This window comes from Poecilia latipinna, unplaced genomic scaffold (assembly GCF_001443285.1).
Source record: "Poecilia latipinna isolate Pla-1442-1.1 unplaced genomic scaffold, P_latipinna-1.0 Scaffold3899, whole genome shotgun sequence".
NCBI lineage: Eukaryota > Metazoa > Chordata > Actinopteri > Cyprinodontiformes > Poeciliidae > Poecilia > Poecilia latipinna.
The window spans coordinates 485-16,384 of record NW_015116515.1 but is presented as its reverse complement, the minus strand read 5'-3'; the positions used below and the strand labels follow the sequence as shown (position 1 = coordinate 16,384).

Here is a 15,900-nt window from a genome sequence, read left to right as displayed (position 1 = left end):
CAGGCTGCAGCCTTAATGTTTCAGTTAAGTGTATTAGAGGAACTTTATCTGAACAGCTGCAGAAACATGCAAGATGAAACCTCACTCCGTCTTTGGAAATGTCTGGAGATACGCAGCTTTTTACCAAAACTAAAACTTCCATTTAGCCAGCTTTCCAATTGTTCTTGTTCATGTGTTTCAAGTTGCTGACTTGCCTCAAAGCAGTGTTTGGATATACTCCATTAACTCATGAAATCAACTTTTTTCTGCATTTAGGATATCATTGTAACAAAAAAAGCAACATTAAAAGACATTTCTTTCTGAATTTAATCTGATTCTCTTATTTTGATCAATGTTAACAGTGAACTATCTTTTTAGTTTATAAATTGAGTGAATATTTGTGATAAGTAGATGTTCGAATAAAAACAGTCACTTCCAAGTTATACATATATATTTTTTATTTTAAAAGAAATACTGATCATCTCATTCCCAAACCTGACCAATAATACAGATCAAATTTATCACAAACAGATTGAAACAAATGAAAAGAGCATTACAAAAAACAAAACTAAAACCTCACCGGCAGTTTTTTATGTGGCGTTTCAACACAAAAAAACAGATACTGAGTTTTCTAATACAGGCAAGTTTATGCAGCAGTTTCTTACTCACATTCTCTCATAGTCACAATGTAACACATGCAACGCTTCTAAAGTTCAGATTTTACCCAAACTTAGACAAGCGCTCAAAAAAAAAAAAAAAATGAACAAATGGTATATGAAGACAGACGGCTTAGTTTTGGTCCCAAACAACCAGAAGGAGGTCAAAAAGAGCCCAAATAAAGAGTTAATATTCAGTACCAAACAATACAAGTGTTTTAGTTGGTCCAACAGTAAAAAATAGATTGTTAAAAAGTTAGTTATCTAAGCAAAAAGATTGGTTTGAACCAATCTGGTTTGTTTTGAGCAGTCTTGTCCCCTGTTGACAGAGCCTGCTCCTTCAGTTCAAATGGAAAAAAAAAAGGTTTTAAACCATAAACAATAATTAACACATCTGAGTAAACCTCAACAAACATTAACAGTATCTTACATATTTATAATAGTGTGAAGGGAAAAGATTAATTGCACATAATCGTTGGTTAAAATGTAAAATGGGACAAAAGAAAATGGCCCAGTTATTAAAACCACATAATAGTACATTTAAATTTTTTAGTTTTTACATATGACAATTTTTTTTAAAACAAAAAACAAGGAATAAAAATGTAATAAAAGCTGCAAAGAAGAGTAAAAAACAACAGAGAGTGTGTGTACAGTTTTAAAATAAACCCTTGCTCTTCTTCAGGTTCTGCTGCTTCCAGTTTGGCAGGGCGTTGAACTCGACGCGACTCATCTCGAAAAGCGTCTTGCGGGAAAACAAACGGGACACACAGAAATCAGAACGTGGTTCTCTTACACACACACACACACTGAGCACAGTGGGGGGTGTGGTACCTTGAAGTCCTGGTCTGACAGGTAGTCCTCCAGCCGTAGCGGGTCCACTCCCTCCGGCAGAGGCTTCCTGGTCAGCTCCTCGATGGAGTACTGCTGCTTGCTCAGTTTGGACAGAGCTTCTTTCACCAGGATCACTTTGCTCTTGGAGCTTCCAGTCTGCATGTTGTTAAAACACACACACACACACACACACACTTAATATAAAACATTCACAAACACAGGAGGAGGATGACGAGGATGTATTTGTTAGTGACCTTAGAAGTGATGCTGGTGTTTTTCTCCCAGTATGGGAAGATGTTTGTGAAGGTGAGAGGCTCCAAGCCTGCGAGGACCAGGTAGGCCTGAGGGGGGCGCCGGGGGTTCTTTTCTGCAAGTCGGCAAGAAAATAGCAACCGAAATGTTTATTTTGGGTTTAAAAGTTTAAGTTTTATTATATTGAGCCAAAACTGCTGACAAAAATAAAAACTTAAACAAAACCAAATGAAATCAGCCTTTTTGTTTGGAAAGGGAATTTATTCCAGGAAAGAAAAATGGATGACTTCTGCATTTTGGCACATTTATAGTTAAAAAGTCACTTGAGCCAAAGGGCCAAAATGCACGTGTGTGTCAGCTTTAACCTTTGCAGTACTGCAGCACGGTTTCCATGGCGCACTTCCTCTCGCTGTCCCAGCGCATCTTTGCAGATCCGGTGCTCTGGGTGTCGTCCGGCTGCCAGCCCTGCCACAGATACACCTCCATGCGGTTGTCCAGGAGAAACAAGGCTGACGAAGAAATGAGAACAAAAACCGTAAGAAGGAATCCAGCAGAAACGGATAACGGTTAAAAACAGCTGCTGTAAACAAAGTACATGAAAGTCAGGCTAGGAATAACTTTAGGAGGTAAAGTTACAGAGCTCCCAGGTTTAATGTTACAAGGAATGTTCCTTTTTGTCTTTCTAATAATTGCTCCTCCAATATGGAGGCATGTGGCCAATCCTGTTTGTGGTTCCTGAGAGTTAACGCAAACACTAAGGACCAGGAGGAACAAACAACCCACTAAAGTACAGAAAATAAAAACTTGCTTATATGTTTAAAAATGTTGAAATATCTCTGGAAGTCCTTTTCAACATAAGATGGATTTCATCTCTCTGACCAGTTAATTCAAAATATCTCAAATAGAAAATCTGTCTAAAGAAATCTCTGAATAGTTTGGAGATATCTTCAAATTAATTTTGACTAGTCAAACTTATAGCTACAGATATTTCTAATTAAATTTGGCCTAGTCATTATTTAATTTGATACGATTAATCAAATAAAAATAATTTGCACATTTTGCAGATTTTTCATAACTGATTAATCCAATTCATCTTTACAGGTCTCTATATCTCCCATATAAAAATACATTTAAGATATCTTTAATTAGAAATATGACTAGTCAAAACAATTACATTTGTTAAATTTACTTTATGTCTAGTCATAGTTTGTTGATATCTGAAATATACGTTTCAGGATATAATTAATTCCAGATATCTTGCATTAAAGCTTCCATATAAATCATGACATTGATTATACAAGTCAGAATATAATTAAAAATATCTGAATTTACCAATACATCTATTCATGAACCAATTTCCGATATCTGGACTGTTACGTGTGGTGAAGCTGATTTTATGCTAAAACTGCCTGCCATACCTATGTGCAGCTGTTGGAGCGTTACCTGGCTGCTGTGCGGAGTAGAGGCTCTCCTGCAGGAAGGGCATCGCCATGACGCCCTCCGTCACCCTGGCTGAGTACAGCTGCTCCTCCCATCCGAACATCCCAGAGCTGGCGCTCAGCCGGAACAGGCGGGGGGTGTAGTTGTACTTTCCAGGATCTTGATAACAAACACACGTCTTCCATTTAGCTCATTGCTAACTCGCCACCAGCGCACCGACCTCCCCCACCCCTCTTACCTTCCAGCATACAGTCGTAAGCCTTCTTGTCCTGCGGGCCTAAAGCCTTCAAAACCTCTGCCGGCTCAGAGCCTTCCTCCACCTCCTCCACCCTCAGCTTACTGCTGCTGTTCAGTCCCAGCTCTGAGGGACACCTGAGGAAGAGGCAGACCTATGAGTTCCCTTCAGGAGACAGTGAGGCTGTGAAGACCTTTCAGTTTCATCCCAAATCCTACCTCTGCTTCAGTTTGTCTGCTGCTCTTTTGGCCACCTGCTTGGCGTCTGCATGGGCTTTGCATCCGTGCCACAGGTAGAGGAGAGCTTTCTGAGCGTTAAGCAGCACCAGGCTGGCACGGGAACGCAGGCTGGCACGCTCACACGCCACCTCCACCAGGGAGGCCTCGGCCTGGGCCTCGCCGCGCACGCAGAACAGCCTCCAGCCACCTGGATGCAGCAAGCAGAGGGTGTTACTGCAGTCAGGATATGGGAGCTCAGCCGAGAGCTTCCTGGGTGTTTTTATGGAAAAGTTCAACGAAACAGGAAGAGCTGTTAGTTATTTAAAATAAAAAGCACAAAAGTTCACAATGAGCTGCAATTGTGGGTTTTATTTAAGAAACTTGCAGAAAACCAGAGGATGGAAGTAAAGAATGAAAGGAAATAAATTAATAAAGGAGAGAAAGTAGGAAAGAAGTTATAGATTAGAGGAAAGAGCAACATGAGAAATGAATAAAGGGAGAAAAGAAGGACGCAAAGGAAGCAAGGACAGGAGCAAGAAAATCTAAATCTTGGGTTTACACAGGAAAAATCCTGAAATCAAACGATGCTTTCCTGAGCAGGAGCCCTGTCAGCTGCAGGAAGTGACCCGTTTGTACCTGAGCTGCTGGCAGCATCGTCTCTGCTGCCCTTATGGATGACCAGTCCTCCCTGGAAGAGCTGCAGGAAACATGGCGGCTCCTTACCCTGAGTCACCAACACCTGCGCGGGCCAATCAGAAACAAGCATATGGAAGTCTGAACATTTCAGAGGAGGAGGCATCATGTGTTTGGATGTTTTTATTGACAGTTAGTGATGAGCTGACCTGTGACCCCCGGTGGCTGCCCAGCTCCACGGTCATCAGGGCCGACGTTCCTTTCTCGCTGGCGCTGGAGTGCCGGCCTTGCCAGAAAAAACACGCCGTCCTCTCTCTGCCGGGAGCCGCTGTGCTCAGTTCTCCGGGTTTCTGCCGCTTCCCGACTGAGACGAGTCAGAAAAGCCAGCGTGACCCGGTGAATCAGACGCCCCGCTCTCTCTCCCCTCTGACGGCTCGACTCGTTTTCACGCGACTCACCGAGCGTGGTGATGGAGTATTTCCAGCGGATGATGTAGGCGTCGCCCTCGTGGAGCTGGCCCACGCTCTCCTCGGGAAGCTCCTCCTCGCCGTGCTCCTTGATGTGCCACGCCTCCACCGCCACGGTGGCCAGCTCCGCCTGCCTGCCGTCCTCGGTCTTCACCAGGCCGTAGCCTCGCTGCACGTCCACGCCCTCCAGGACGGTCCGCACCGGGTCGGCCTCGTTGTCCAGCAGCGCTTTGGCGTCGCACGGCTGCAGCTCCAAGTCAAGCGGGGAGCGCAGGGTGGAATGATCCGGGCTCTGAGTACAACAACAAAATACTTGGTTCTTGTTTTGTTTCTGCATATTCGAAAAAAAAAAAAATGCAGCAAATATCTTAGTAGACTTAAAATAATTCAAAATTAACTTCAAAATAACTCCTCAACAATATGAAGGAGCTTCTTTAAGGGAATAATCTCTTAAAAGTGATGAAAAAGTTACAGTTTCTCTGGCAGATCATTTCAACATTGAAAAATATAAAGTAAATGTTTCCAAATACACAGAATTTATTTCTATGATGAATGTAGTAAACACACTTGATAAAAAATAATTAGTTTCCATCTTAAGGAGGGGGAAAAAAATACAACATTAAAAGATATTTCTAATTGCTATTTGAAAAAAAAAATAGCAATTAGAAATATGTGGTAATGTGTTCATGATAATATTTATTTTTTAAATACGATATTCCACATTTTCTGCTTTTTCTACTTTTAAGGGTGTGGGGCGATTTTTAATTTTAATTAAGGACATTTAATTGGCTAAATTTAATGTCCTTCATTTTTGACATTTTCATTTATTAACTTTTACAAATATGATGACACAACAATAAAATCGCCCTGTGTTTATATTAAATTTAATACTGATACTTTTATGCTAACAAATTAGCAAAAAAGAACTAGAGCTTGATTATGCATTGTTAGCAAAATTATTTATGCTTTCCGTCTAAAACAGCATTTGAAAATTAGAACTGTAATTTATTACAATTAATTTACCAAAACGTGTCCTGATATCTACAGCTGATCAGGCTACGATGGGAAACGAACCATGAACCGGTAACACTGACTGACTCCAATCAGCTTTATGACCGGTACGGTTGGTGACTCTCGTTCCGGTCTCACCCACCTTGACTTCCTCTGCCTGAGCCGCTTCCTCTTTCTTCCGCTCGGCCCAGTCCAGGAACTTCTCCCTGAACAGCGACGTCTCGTTGTGCTCTGACAGCCGGCCGAACAGAGTCCAGCTGGGACGCCCCTCCCCCTTCCTGTAGGTCACACACAAACACACTTACTACAACACACATGCCGCCAAGTGTGTGTGCAGCTGTGCTGGAGCAGATTAACCACTAGGGGGCACCAAATAGACATGAAACAATGCAGCAGTCGTTTCTCCATATTTATGCACAACTCAAAGACGAGCAGCAGAAGTCATCATCTAATCTTGTCCTTTGGTGTCATTAACTCGTCATACTCACTGAGGTACGTCCGTATTATTGCAGGAGGAATCCAGAGGGTTGACTCTGCAGCTGCTGTAGTCGTAGCTGCCGCTGTAGAGCTGTTTGCCCAGTTTGACAGCTACTTTTCTGTCACCCAAGGGCACATCTTTTCCGTGCCATACGTACACTTCACTGCCAAAGTCAAAGACTAAAACCTGGTGTGTGGGTTTAGCAGGAGAAAAGAAGATTGGAAAAGCTAATTTAGCTACAGAAACGGCAGAAAACATTTAAAATGGGCGATAAAGACGATCAGGAGATGGAGATGCAACAATCTGGCTTCTCATGTCAGATTCTGATTCAGGATTTTGTCTCATTCTGAATAATTCAGGTGATGAAGGCCAAGAAGAAAAGGCTCTTTGATACACCCAGCAGGAAATGAAGAGGGGACTAAATGTCAAATGATGTCCCTGTAGTGAAAAAAAAAATAACGCAGTTTCTCATTTTAGTTTAGTTAGGATTGCCAAAATTATTTCTATTTGCAGCGTGTCAGAAACAGAATGGTAAACAGAAATTTTGTGTCTATTTTAAATCGGAAATGAACAGGAAGTGGAGGGAGGGAGCAAGGAGGAGAGATTCTGAAGTTGGGAATCGAAGTATTGCACTAATTTAGTTATAAAGGTGGTAGAAGTAATTCATTCAACTGATGATCCTAAATGACCGACAATGGATATTTTTAGAAAGTTTACGTAAACATTTGGTTTTAACTGTGTAAACCTAAGATTTTGGATCTACGTCATGAATGATAATAAAATTAATTTAATAATTACCTCCAAAAATGATAATTCAGCATCTAACCTGCAGATCTATCAAGGGAAAATCTCCTGATTCTGATCTCTGGTTGACTGATTGGTGCATCTCTAACAGTGATATGTTTGTTAGTGACGTTACCTCTTTAGAATCGAGCAGAGACACACTGGGGATGGAGGCCCAGGCATCTTCATGAGGCACCAGTTTGTCTCCCTGGAGTCTGTAAACCCCGTTAGAGTCCACCACCCCACTCTCATAGAGCTCGTCCTCCTCTGGGTCCCCTGCCCCTGTTACACATGCGCACAGATGCAGTATGTCAGTAATGGGACCACCTGTCTACTTATTCTGCTCATCTAAAACTTTCATACCTCTGTATTTAGTCTTTCCACCTATCAGGCTCCAGAACTCTTTGGCCCATCTGCTTTCAGTGTTGATGCCTTCCTCCAGCACGGACACCTGGGGAGCCTTGCAGCCAAGGTCCCGCTTGGCTTGAACAAAAGACGCCATCTCTGATGCCTGGCCGAAAAGAAGCACATGCAACACGTCATATATGTGCATAAATGGAGGATTTACTGCAGGTATCTTCAAAGTGCTCCACGCAGGACGTAATCCTGTCCTAGATTAGCGCCAGACAGTCTGCTACCAGTCTGAGGCATGTCAGATTGTGCAATGATTGCGCGCCGACTTACAGCGTCCCATAAAAATAAATAAAATGCTGGAACTTATCAGCAGCTTCAGAGTCTCCAGAATGCCTTTCGTTCAAAGTCAGAAATCTGGGTTCAGCAGCATTATCAGTAGAATGAGTTACAAACTACTATTATAAAGTCTGCACAGCGTATGTCATGCTATGTTGTGCAATGTTAAACCTGATGACAGCCTTTAGTGGCTCCATTCGACTTTTGCACCTGGACTGGCTCTGCTGCATTCTCCTCAGCAGACAGTCTGCATGCAATAAAACAGAATCAGACTGCAAATACAAACAACAAGGCTTTGGTCAAACTGTTCCCACATTTTGCGCATTGTTCTTCTACATCTGTAGAAATGATAAAGCGACTGAGAACATAGCTGCTATTGTATTGAAAAGCCTAAAGCAGTCACATCCAGGAGCTTGAAAATCAGAACAAATACGAGATTTGTAAGCATTATTGTTTGCTTAATGTTCCAGCAGGTTTTCCCACAGCAGGACCTTGTTTTGTTTAATAGAGATGATTCACCAGGTGAACTGCTACCTGTCTAAACATGTCAACAGAAGTTGTGAAAACCCCCTTCTGGGGAACTCTGAAGCGTTTGATTCAGTGTGAGCTTCCGTACCTTGGCTTTCTCAATGACGTTGGCGAATTCTCCGCTCCACATAAAGCAGTGCTTCGGGGTTATGAGGAGGAAGCAGTCCCCGCTGTTCAGCGAGCGCGCCGTCGGTTCGACCAGGCGCACCTGGATGTGCCTCCGACCTGCGGGCGGCAGCAGCTTTCACTTCCGTAACCAGGGGTCCCGAAACGGTTTTCATTTAGAACGACAGATTTGTCAGTCGTCTGCGGCCATTTTCAAAATGAATTTGTGGTAGGTATTTCTACGGTGGGAGGAAGAGGTTTAAATGTGGTTTTGGGAGATACTAGACACTGGGAGGAAGGAACGAAGTACAAGTAAGGACACAAGGCAGGGAAAGGAAGACGTAAGGGTTCATAGAAGGAGATAAGTTCAGAAAAAAGGGCAGACGCAATAAAGGACTGAGGGAAGGACAGAAGACAAACAAATTCTCAAAATACAAATGTTTCAGCTAATAAAACAAACTTTAACCAGCATATTACAAAAGTAACTTCTTTTTGATTCTTCAAAATAAACCAGTCATTTTTCTTATGAAGTTGTGGACACCGTTAATGTTTCGCATCATGCAGAGAGACGGAGAATTCCCTTGTGTTTTCTGACCTTTGATGCGAATAAGCATGAGCTTGTGAAAAGGCACGGCGCTGTTGTTGGTCACGACCTCTGTGGACTTCACGCTGCGCAGGTTGACCTTGCGAAAGTTCTCCTTGCTGGCGAGCCCGGCCAACGCCACGTCCGCCAAGTTGGAATGTTTCGCCACTTTGTGGGGAAAGAAAACGGGATAAAACAAAGACGTGATTATTATATTGTACCAACAGTAGTGCCTCTTTTCAGGCATTAAGTCATTTCTGCGCTTTAGGCAAAGATATTATTTCATAGTATGACTAAAAAGCATCAACAATACTTCAGTAGAAAGTGCTAGAGATGAGTCACGCTTTCGTATTACTTGGTTCATGTGAGCAACATTAGACAACGCTCGTGTTGTAATCCTGCCCACATCCTCAAGTGAAAAGCTGAAGCAAGAGTAGTCTGCAGAGCGACAGAGTGCAGACATGCAAACAACCTATGGCGTAGCATGAAAGTGTCCAGCAGCTGACCACATCATCTTTAAATACCCCCAACTTGTCTCCAGCCTCAACATTTTCACAATACACGTTTTCAGTTTCCATGCGAACAAGTACAGTCAGATCCTTGGGGCTTTTTTTCCTTTTTTTAAACATTTTGTCACACTATAATTACAAACTTTAGACCAACACAAACCTGAGCATAAATATGAAGGAAAACATTTTGTTTTTTAGTCAAATAAACTAAAACTGTGGTGTGCATTTGAGTCATTGTTCTCCCAGCAGCTCCTCACTGTGTATATATGCAGCTCCTCCAGAGCTAACATTAGCAACGTAGCTGCTCCTGGGTCCCAGTTTAGGTGAACGGCAATGTGTTGCTGTCTGTAGTTGGGCCATCCTCTTTCCCTTTGAGATGAGCAGGACTCAGAGATCCTCAAAGCATGGGATGTTATGTGAAATGACTATTTTAAAATCCTCCATAGCTACCTCACAGACCAGCCTGCGCCTTGGTATCCAATATCCTCCAATCAACCTCCAAGTCTTCACAGAACAGCTGCATTTACACTGTGGGATTGTGTATTGGAGTAAAATAGGCTGAAAACAAATGCAGGCCACACATTTCAGATTTTTATTTCTAAAAAAAAAAAAAAACGTAATCTCTTTTATTCCACTTCACAATTACATCATATTGTGTTGGTCTACCAGACAAAATCCCATTCATAAGCTGAGCTTTCTGGTTGTAGTGTCACAGGAAGTTTCACGGATGTGAAAATTAAGAGAAGCTAAACGTGGAAAAATCCAGAAGAGCGTCTTCACTGCTTTGTCATCCAGCTTATTTGCCGGATTGCTCTAGGTAAATATCTTATTTACTTTAGGGAAATGTGAGCAGACTTACTCCTCTCAACTTGAATCCTCTTGGTCTCCACTGACGCCACGTTAAGCCTCTGCTCGGTGTAAACCTGCCGGATGTCGTTACGGGCAGCGAGAGCCCGCAGGGGATTCCTGGAGCCCTGATTCCTTCTGGCTGGTCGCACCGCTCGCTTGTGCTCTGCTACCGCTGAGGTCAGCCTGGAGGCGAATTGCAACAAAGAAGTATTTTATTTATATTAAATAGAAAATACAATCTTGCTTTCTTAACACTTATGGACAGCAAAACTGTGTTAGTGCAAAAGTGGAAGAGTGGAAGCAAATATTTCCTAACGCATCAGAGGTGATAAATATCACCAGGGCAAAAGAGAAAGACACATGGGATTGTTTTAAACTAACTTTGGTGTATCAGCCTGGATGTCACTCAGGTCTTCCTCAGTCAAAATCACGCTGGACTCCAGGAGAGTGGACGGGGAGACAGGTTTGTAGAAGTTGCCAAACGTCTCATCGTCGTCCAGAGTCATCACCTCTTTCTCCATCTCTGCCGTCACCTCGATGGTGGACGACTTGGCTTTGCCCACACCTAATCCCACAGAGCCCATGAAGAATGCCAGGAAGCAGGAAGAATGAGACTGATTTTGTTTTAGCTGGTGAATGCTCATGACTTAGCATAGTTTAAAATAAGAGCAATATGCGGCCTTCTTAAATAAAATAAATTAGGGCTGTACAATATATTAAAAATATCTAGTCATTCATATCAGTGCATGCAGAAAGCTGCTGTTCTGTTAGCTAATAGTGGGGCTAATTTTTAATTTAGTGCTAGCCAACTAAAAATATTTAGTGAAATTATTTTCTGGAAAAATTTGCTAATTTACTTGGCTGAGGAATTCTTCAAGTAATTAAACAGCAATATCCATGCTCTTATTTTGAAGTGCTGTTTACACAGAAGTTTCTTCTGTCCTCCGTTTTTTTCTAAGTAGCTTTATTTAAAACAAGAGACGTACAGGAACGAAATAAAAGTCAGACAGCAGAGAACAATGTTTGAACATAAAAACAATGTCCAAAGGAATTATAGAACATGTCAATTATAGTTTAAAAATTAAACTGGACCTTAAAGGTCGTAGTCTTTCAAGTGCAGACATAATTTGAATTGAAGTCATAATTTTAGCATTAGCTTCCGCTACATACCGTTTTGGTGTAGTGCTTTAGCAAAACTCATTTTTTTAGTTAGCAGCTTTGATACCTAAGAGTGTTAGTGAACTCATGCTTTGTTGACAGAGTCAAAATAAACATTTAAAGTAAATAGCAGCACAGATTGTACCTTTATTGTGGAGTTTGTCAAGGAAGGACTCCAACTTGTCGAGACGTTTATCTCCCTCCACTTTGACGTCAGTCCTAGTGGAGATTTCTGCCCGGTGGACAGAGAGATTTAGTCAGTCCATGTGAAGTCAGCAGGCAGGTTGAGGCGCCTAAACAGTCTCCTTAAACCACTAAGACCAGGTTTAAGAAACAAAAGCATTACAGTTGAATCCCAGACAATACCTTCATGTGGTTTCACAGGCGTGGCGTTGGACTTCTTCAGAGTGATGATAGGCGGCTCGTCCTTGGACACGAGACCTGAAGCCGCACGACACGGAAGTTATTCCTTTCCTGGTTTTTCAAAGAGCTACAATATTAGCAGCTTGTGCCAGTTGGTGGTTGCGGTAGCTCAGGTAACATGTTGCCTTTCTTCGTATCTTTGTTTGGATTAGAGTTTCTACTGAGCTTTTGTCTGTTTTCCTGAAAGTTTTCTGCACGGTTTTATTTGCATTTTTCCTTCAGAGAGACGTTTGCAAAGCAAATTGCAGTGCCTGACACTGCTCATCAATATGCCTGTCAGGCTTAAGGATACAGCCGCACAGCAAATAAATAAAAGTAAAAACACCCTACCTTTCTTGGCCATTCGTCCAGCCACCGTGAACTGAACCGAGTCATTGGCTGCTCCTTTGCCTTTGCTCTTCCACTGCTCCTCTTTGTCTTTGAGGATCTTCATCCTCTCTGCCAGCGACATCTTGGGCTCCAGATCAACATTGGACTTCTGTTGGATTCAGATACGACCCAGTTAGAACTCTGTGAGGACATTGATTTTCTCCAGCGCTGGTAGATTCCCATGCAATATATCTCACACATTAATAGATAAGGATGCAAGAAAAGTGTTTGCATGACACAAACTTAATTTAAAAAGAAGCATTCAGATTCTGACAGGATACAACCACAAACGTCCATGTCTTTTTTTTAATTATGTGTATGGAATAAACAAAAATGGTTGTGCTGGATTTTATTTAGGTTCATCAGACAACAAGAGGATGAATACAGAAAAAAACAGTTTTCAAATGTTTTACTTTCTTGCTAACTGTGCATTTCAAATAATTCAAGTAAGATGACAAAATGTGAATAAGCTAAATTGGTGTGAATAGTTTTGCAATTTTACAGAGACAAAAGATTTAAATATATGAATAATATCTGCAAGAACAAGTTGAGCCTCTGGTTTTCCAGCACTTATCATGTAGAGTTCATTATGTCTCTGTGATATACTCTCCTGTCATGCTAGCATTCAAAGTCAATGATTCAAAAGTAACTTTATTAGGACACTGCAACTTAGCAGCGCCATTAAAGTAAATATAAACCCCCTCCACACATATATTTACGGCATGTTAAGATTACATAAGAACTATTTCTATCACACACTCGTTTTTCTGTAAAAATGAGCAACTCAGAGTGTGTAATTCACTGTGACTGGCGACTTCATTTCAGCAACAAGTTACAGCAGAAGCAGAGCCATCAGAAAGCAATCCCAAAAAGAAAAATGTCTGCTTTTGAAAAAAGGGCTTGCCGAGCATTCATCAACAAGTATTCCCGCTGTTGTGTGTTGACATGAAACGTGTCACGTTCTCTCACTTCAGAGCGACTCCAAGTCAACTTTAACTACTTGAAATTAAAGTAAAAGATAAACAAATGTTCAGGACTCCTGCAGCTAAGCAGCGAGTTGCAGTCCCAGAGGACGTTTTTCTTTGTGGCTGAATGATGATCTGTGGGATCTCCTGACTGTCGTCATCTTCACGCTCTGCAGTCATTTTAAGCATTTGCAGATGTCTGCAGCTTTAAAGGGGAAAACATGTTGGGATGAAGCAGTGATGAAAAGCACTCTGGCATGGGAAAATAGACGTGTTGGCGTTCCTTAAATCTTTTAATCATCACACTGAGGCTGATTGCTGTCGCTCCACAGAAAGATTGGAAGGAAAATAAAAAGTATATTGGATTCTATTCAGCAATGTAGCAGATGCAGAGTTGATGATTTTCAGACAAAGGATTCCCCCCCCAAAAGTCACAACTTTATTTAGTAGTTTTATCTAATAACAGACTAGACAGATATTAAAGCTGACATTTACAGGAAGCTGTTGTTTCTTGTGTCTTTCAACAACTTTTTAAATTGAATACTCCCTGTCGTGGACCATAGAAACAGAATTAACCACAGAAGAAAAAGAAGCATGTTTCCCTGGTGACATAAGAAAAGTTCAAAGAATCCCATTTGATCATCCTGATATACTGCAAACTGTTTCCAATCCCATCTCTGCTTCACACACACCCACACACTCGCAAACACAAATGGAAAACAGAGCTGCCATGTCTGACTGCCCATCAGCCGGGGCTTTAGCATCTCACCCAAGGGTGGATGAAACGAGTCGACCTACTGAGCCAGAGCCCTACAAAAACACTGGAGCTGAGCATCAAAATGAGCTCATTGTTTACTTTGCATGTAAAAAGAAGCGTTGACACGGGTGAGTAAAGCCCTCTTTCAGGCTTGTGCTGCATTTTATTGAAAAGATGGAAACTGAACATCTGTGTCTTAACGAGCAGCCTGGAGGTTTTTTCTTACATTTTCCTCTGCCATTCTGAGAAAAACCGGTCCCTGTAACATATGTACGTTGGTGACAGGAGTAATAAAAATGAAACCATGCTTACGAGTTTGAGAATGAGGTGAAATCTTGATTAAACGTCTAAACGTTCAGATCCAACCATATTTAACACAATGCAGCATTGAGTTAATTTTTCATCCGGTTGATATACAGTCAGGTTCAGCATAAGTGCAAACATGTCCGCATATAGAAGTCCTCTTTGTCCCCTCAATAAAACCATGCATATCACGAGCGACCAGCTGAACGCCGAGGATTTGACAGACTGATTAAGACATTAATGGTATGCAAACACCCAGCAGCTTCTTCAAATAAACACATCATATTTTATAAAACTTGAAATGCTTAAAGCACCACATTAGAGACACTTTAAATCGGTAGCATTCAGCGATGCTACCGTATATACATACACAACTACCTAAACATGAGCTCTATTACATTCTTCTGTCCCGTCATAAACTACAGCTACAAACCTGTCTGGAGTCAATCACAGAGGGGAAATACCTTGGCCTGACGGGACTCCAGAGATGATGAGGCCCCCAAAAACCTGCAGCTTTTCCCCTCTAACCCAGCTGTGGCCTTCAGCGTAAACACAGGTATAAACCACCTGTGAAGCAGCAAGATACATTTAAATTAGCTCCGACTTCTCTGTGAGGAACAAAAATGGAGACGGCTTGTCTGGGACACATGCTGCATGAAAAAAGCAACATAGTAAGAAGGGGTGCGCCGATAAATTGGTGCCGATTTCTTTCATTTTGGGAGGGAGGTCGGCAACAGGCCGATTCGTGACGAATCGATCTTTTCCACCAATCATCTCTCGCTCTCTGCTAAAGTCTGAAAATCAGCCATAGCTGCCTTTCCATTACAAATGTGTGCAGAACATTGTCAATGAAAATGCTGCACCATTATCCTCAAACTACTTCTTGTCTTCTTCTTTGTGGGTTGCACCAGTGGCAACATCTGCTTGTTGATCATGTGGCTTGTCTGATGCAAAAAAGGTGTTTTCATTGCTGCTTTTCAAAATAAACCAATTCTGATTCATCCCCCCATCTCAAAAATCTCCAAAAAATAAAAAATAAAATAAAATAAAATTTGAGATTTTTCAAAATCTCAAATTGCGCAGTTGTATGGTCAATAGAAACACAAATATTCTTTACTTTTGACATGAGAGAGGCCTGACTGACAGACGAGAAGGGCATGATTAATAATCAGTCACCCCACTGTTGCCAACTTAGCATCTTTGTTGCTATATTTAGCAACTTTTCAGACAAATAAATGAATAAATAAACAAATAAATAATTGGAACTGGCCAGAAAACTGTAATCAGTGCATCCCTAATAGTAAGCAAGCCCATGCTAAACAGGAACATGCGCCATTTCATGTGCACACACTCACCTGGAGAAATGAGGAAAGGTAGACAGGCAGGTGTCAAAGTCAAAGAAAGGAGCAGAGTCTGTAGATGTAGACAGGAGCCACAGAGGGCAGGAGGAACTAGGAGAGCAATAAAAGAGTAAAAAACAAAGAAAGGAGGGAAGGAGAAAGGAAAATTACAAGCGGAGAATGGGGAAGATGCAGATTACGGTTTCAAGATTTTACACGGAAGTCTACAGGAAGTGAGTGGGGTGGGAATGTTCATATGCGTTTGGAGATGCAAAGACAACAAATCATAATGTGCACAAATGAATAATTTCTATTCAAAGTGGAAGGATATAAAACCA

At 41.7% G+C, this 15,900-nt stretch overlaps 1 protein-coding gene across 2 annotated transcripts; it reads right to left on the bottom strand.

Annotated features, from left to right (window-relative positions):
- Positions 1-419: 419 nt before the first annotated feature.
- Positions 420-15,690, bottom strand: LOC106941854 (supervillin-like). Of its 2 annotated transcripts, none has more exons than XM_015024984.1 (22): positions 15,578-15,690; positions 12,159-12,306; positions 11,772-11,846; positions 11,551-11,637; positions 10,629-10,812; positions 10,258-10,430; positions 8,902-9,057; positions 8,290-8,426; positions 7,347-7,494; positions 7,120-7,265; positions 6,211-6,386; positions 5,865-6,000; positions 4,703-5,003; positions 4,454-4,608; positions 4,248-4,350; positions 3,612-3,819; positions 3,397-3,530; positions 3,162-3,317; positions 2,084-2,227; positions 1,721-1,833; positions 1,467-1,622; positions 420-1,377 (listed from the first exon to the last, which is right to left on the bottom strand). In XM_015024984.1, exons 2-22 carry the CDS (start codon positions 12,277-12,279, stop codon positions 1,291-1,293), a joined length of 3,096 nt encoding a protein of 1,031 aa, XP_014880470.1. In that variant the 5' UTR covers positions 12,280-12,306; positions 15,578-15,690; the 3' UTR covers positions 420-1,290. The 2 variants fall into 2 exon arrangements, with proteins under 2 accessions (XP_014880470.1, XP_014880471.1); XM_015024985.1 differs by lacking the exon at positions 15,578-15,690 and adding an exon at positions 14,687-14,774.
- Positions 15,691-15,900: the final 210 nt, after the last annotated feature.

What these genes read in the sequence shown, in the direction of transcription:
- LOC106941854 (XM_015024984.1), bottom strand. Translation starts at nt 12,279, where the DNA reads ATGTCGCTGGCAGAGAGGATGAAGATCCTCAAAGACAAAGAGGAGCAG. An exon ending in GCCTGTGAAACCACATGAAG is followed by an intron (nt 11,638 to 11,771) that starts GTATTGTCTGGG and finishes TCCACCGGGCAG; the next exon opens with AAATCTCCACTAGGACTGAC. An exon ending in TGGAAAGACTAAATACAGAG is followed by an intron (nt 7,266 to 7,346) that starts GTATGAAAGTTT and finishes CATGTGTAACAG; the next exon opens with GGGCAGGGGACCCAGAGGAG.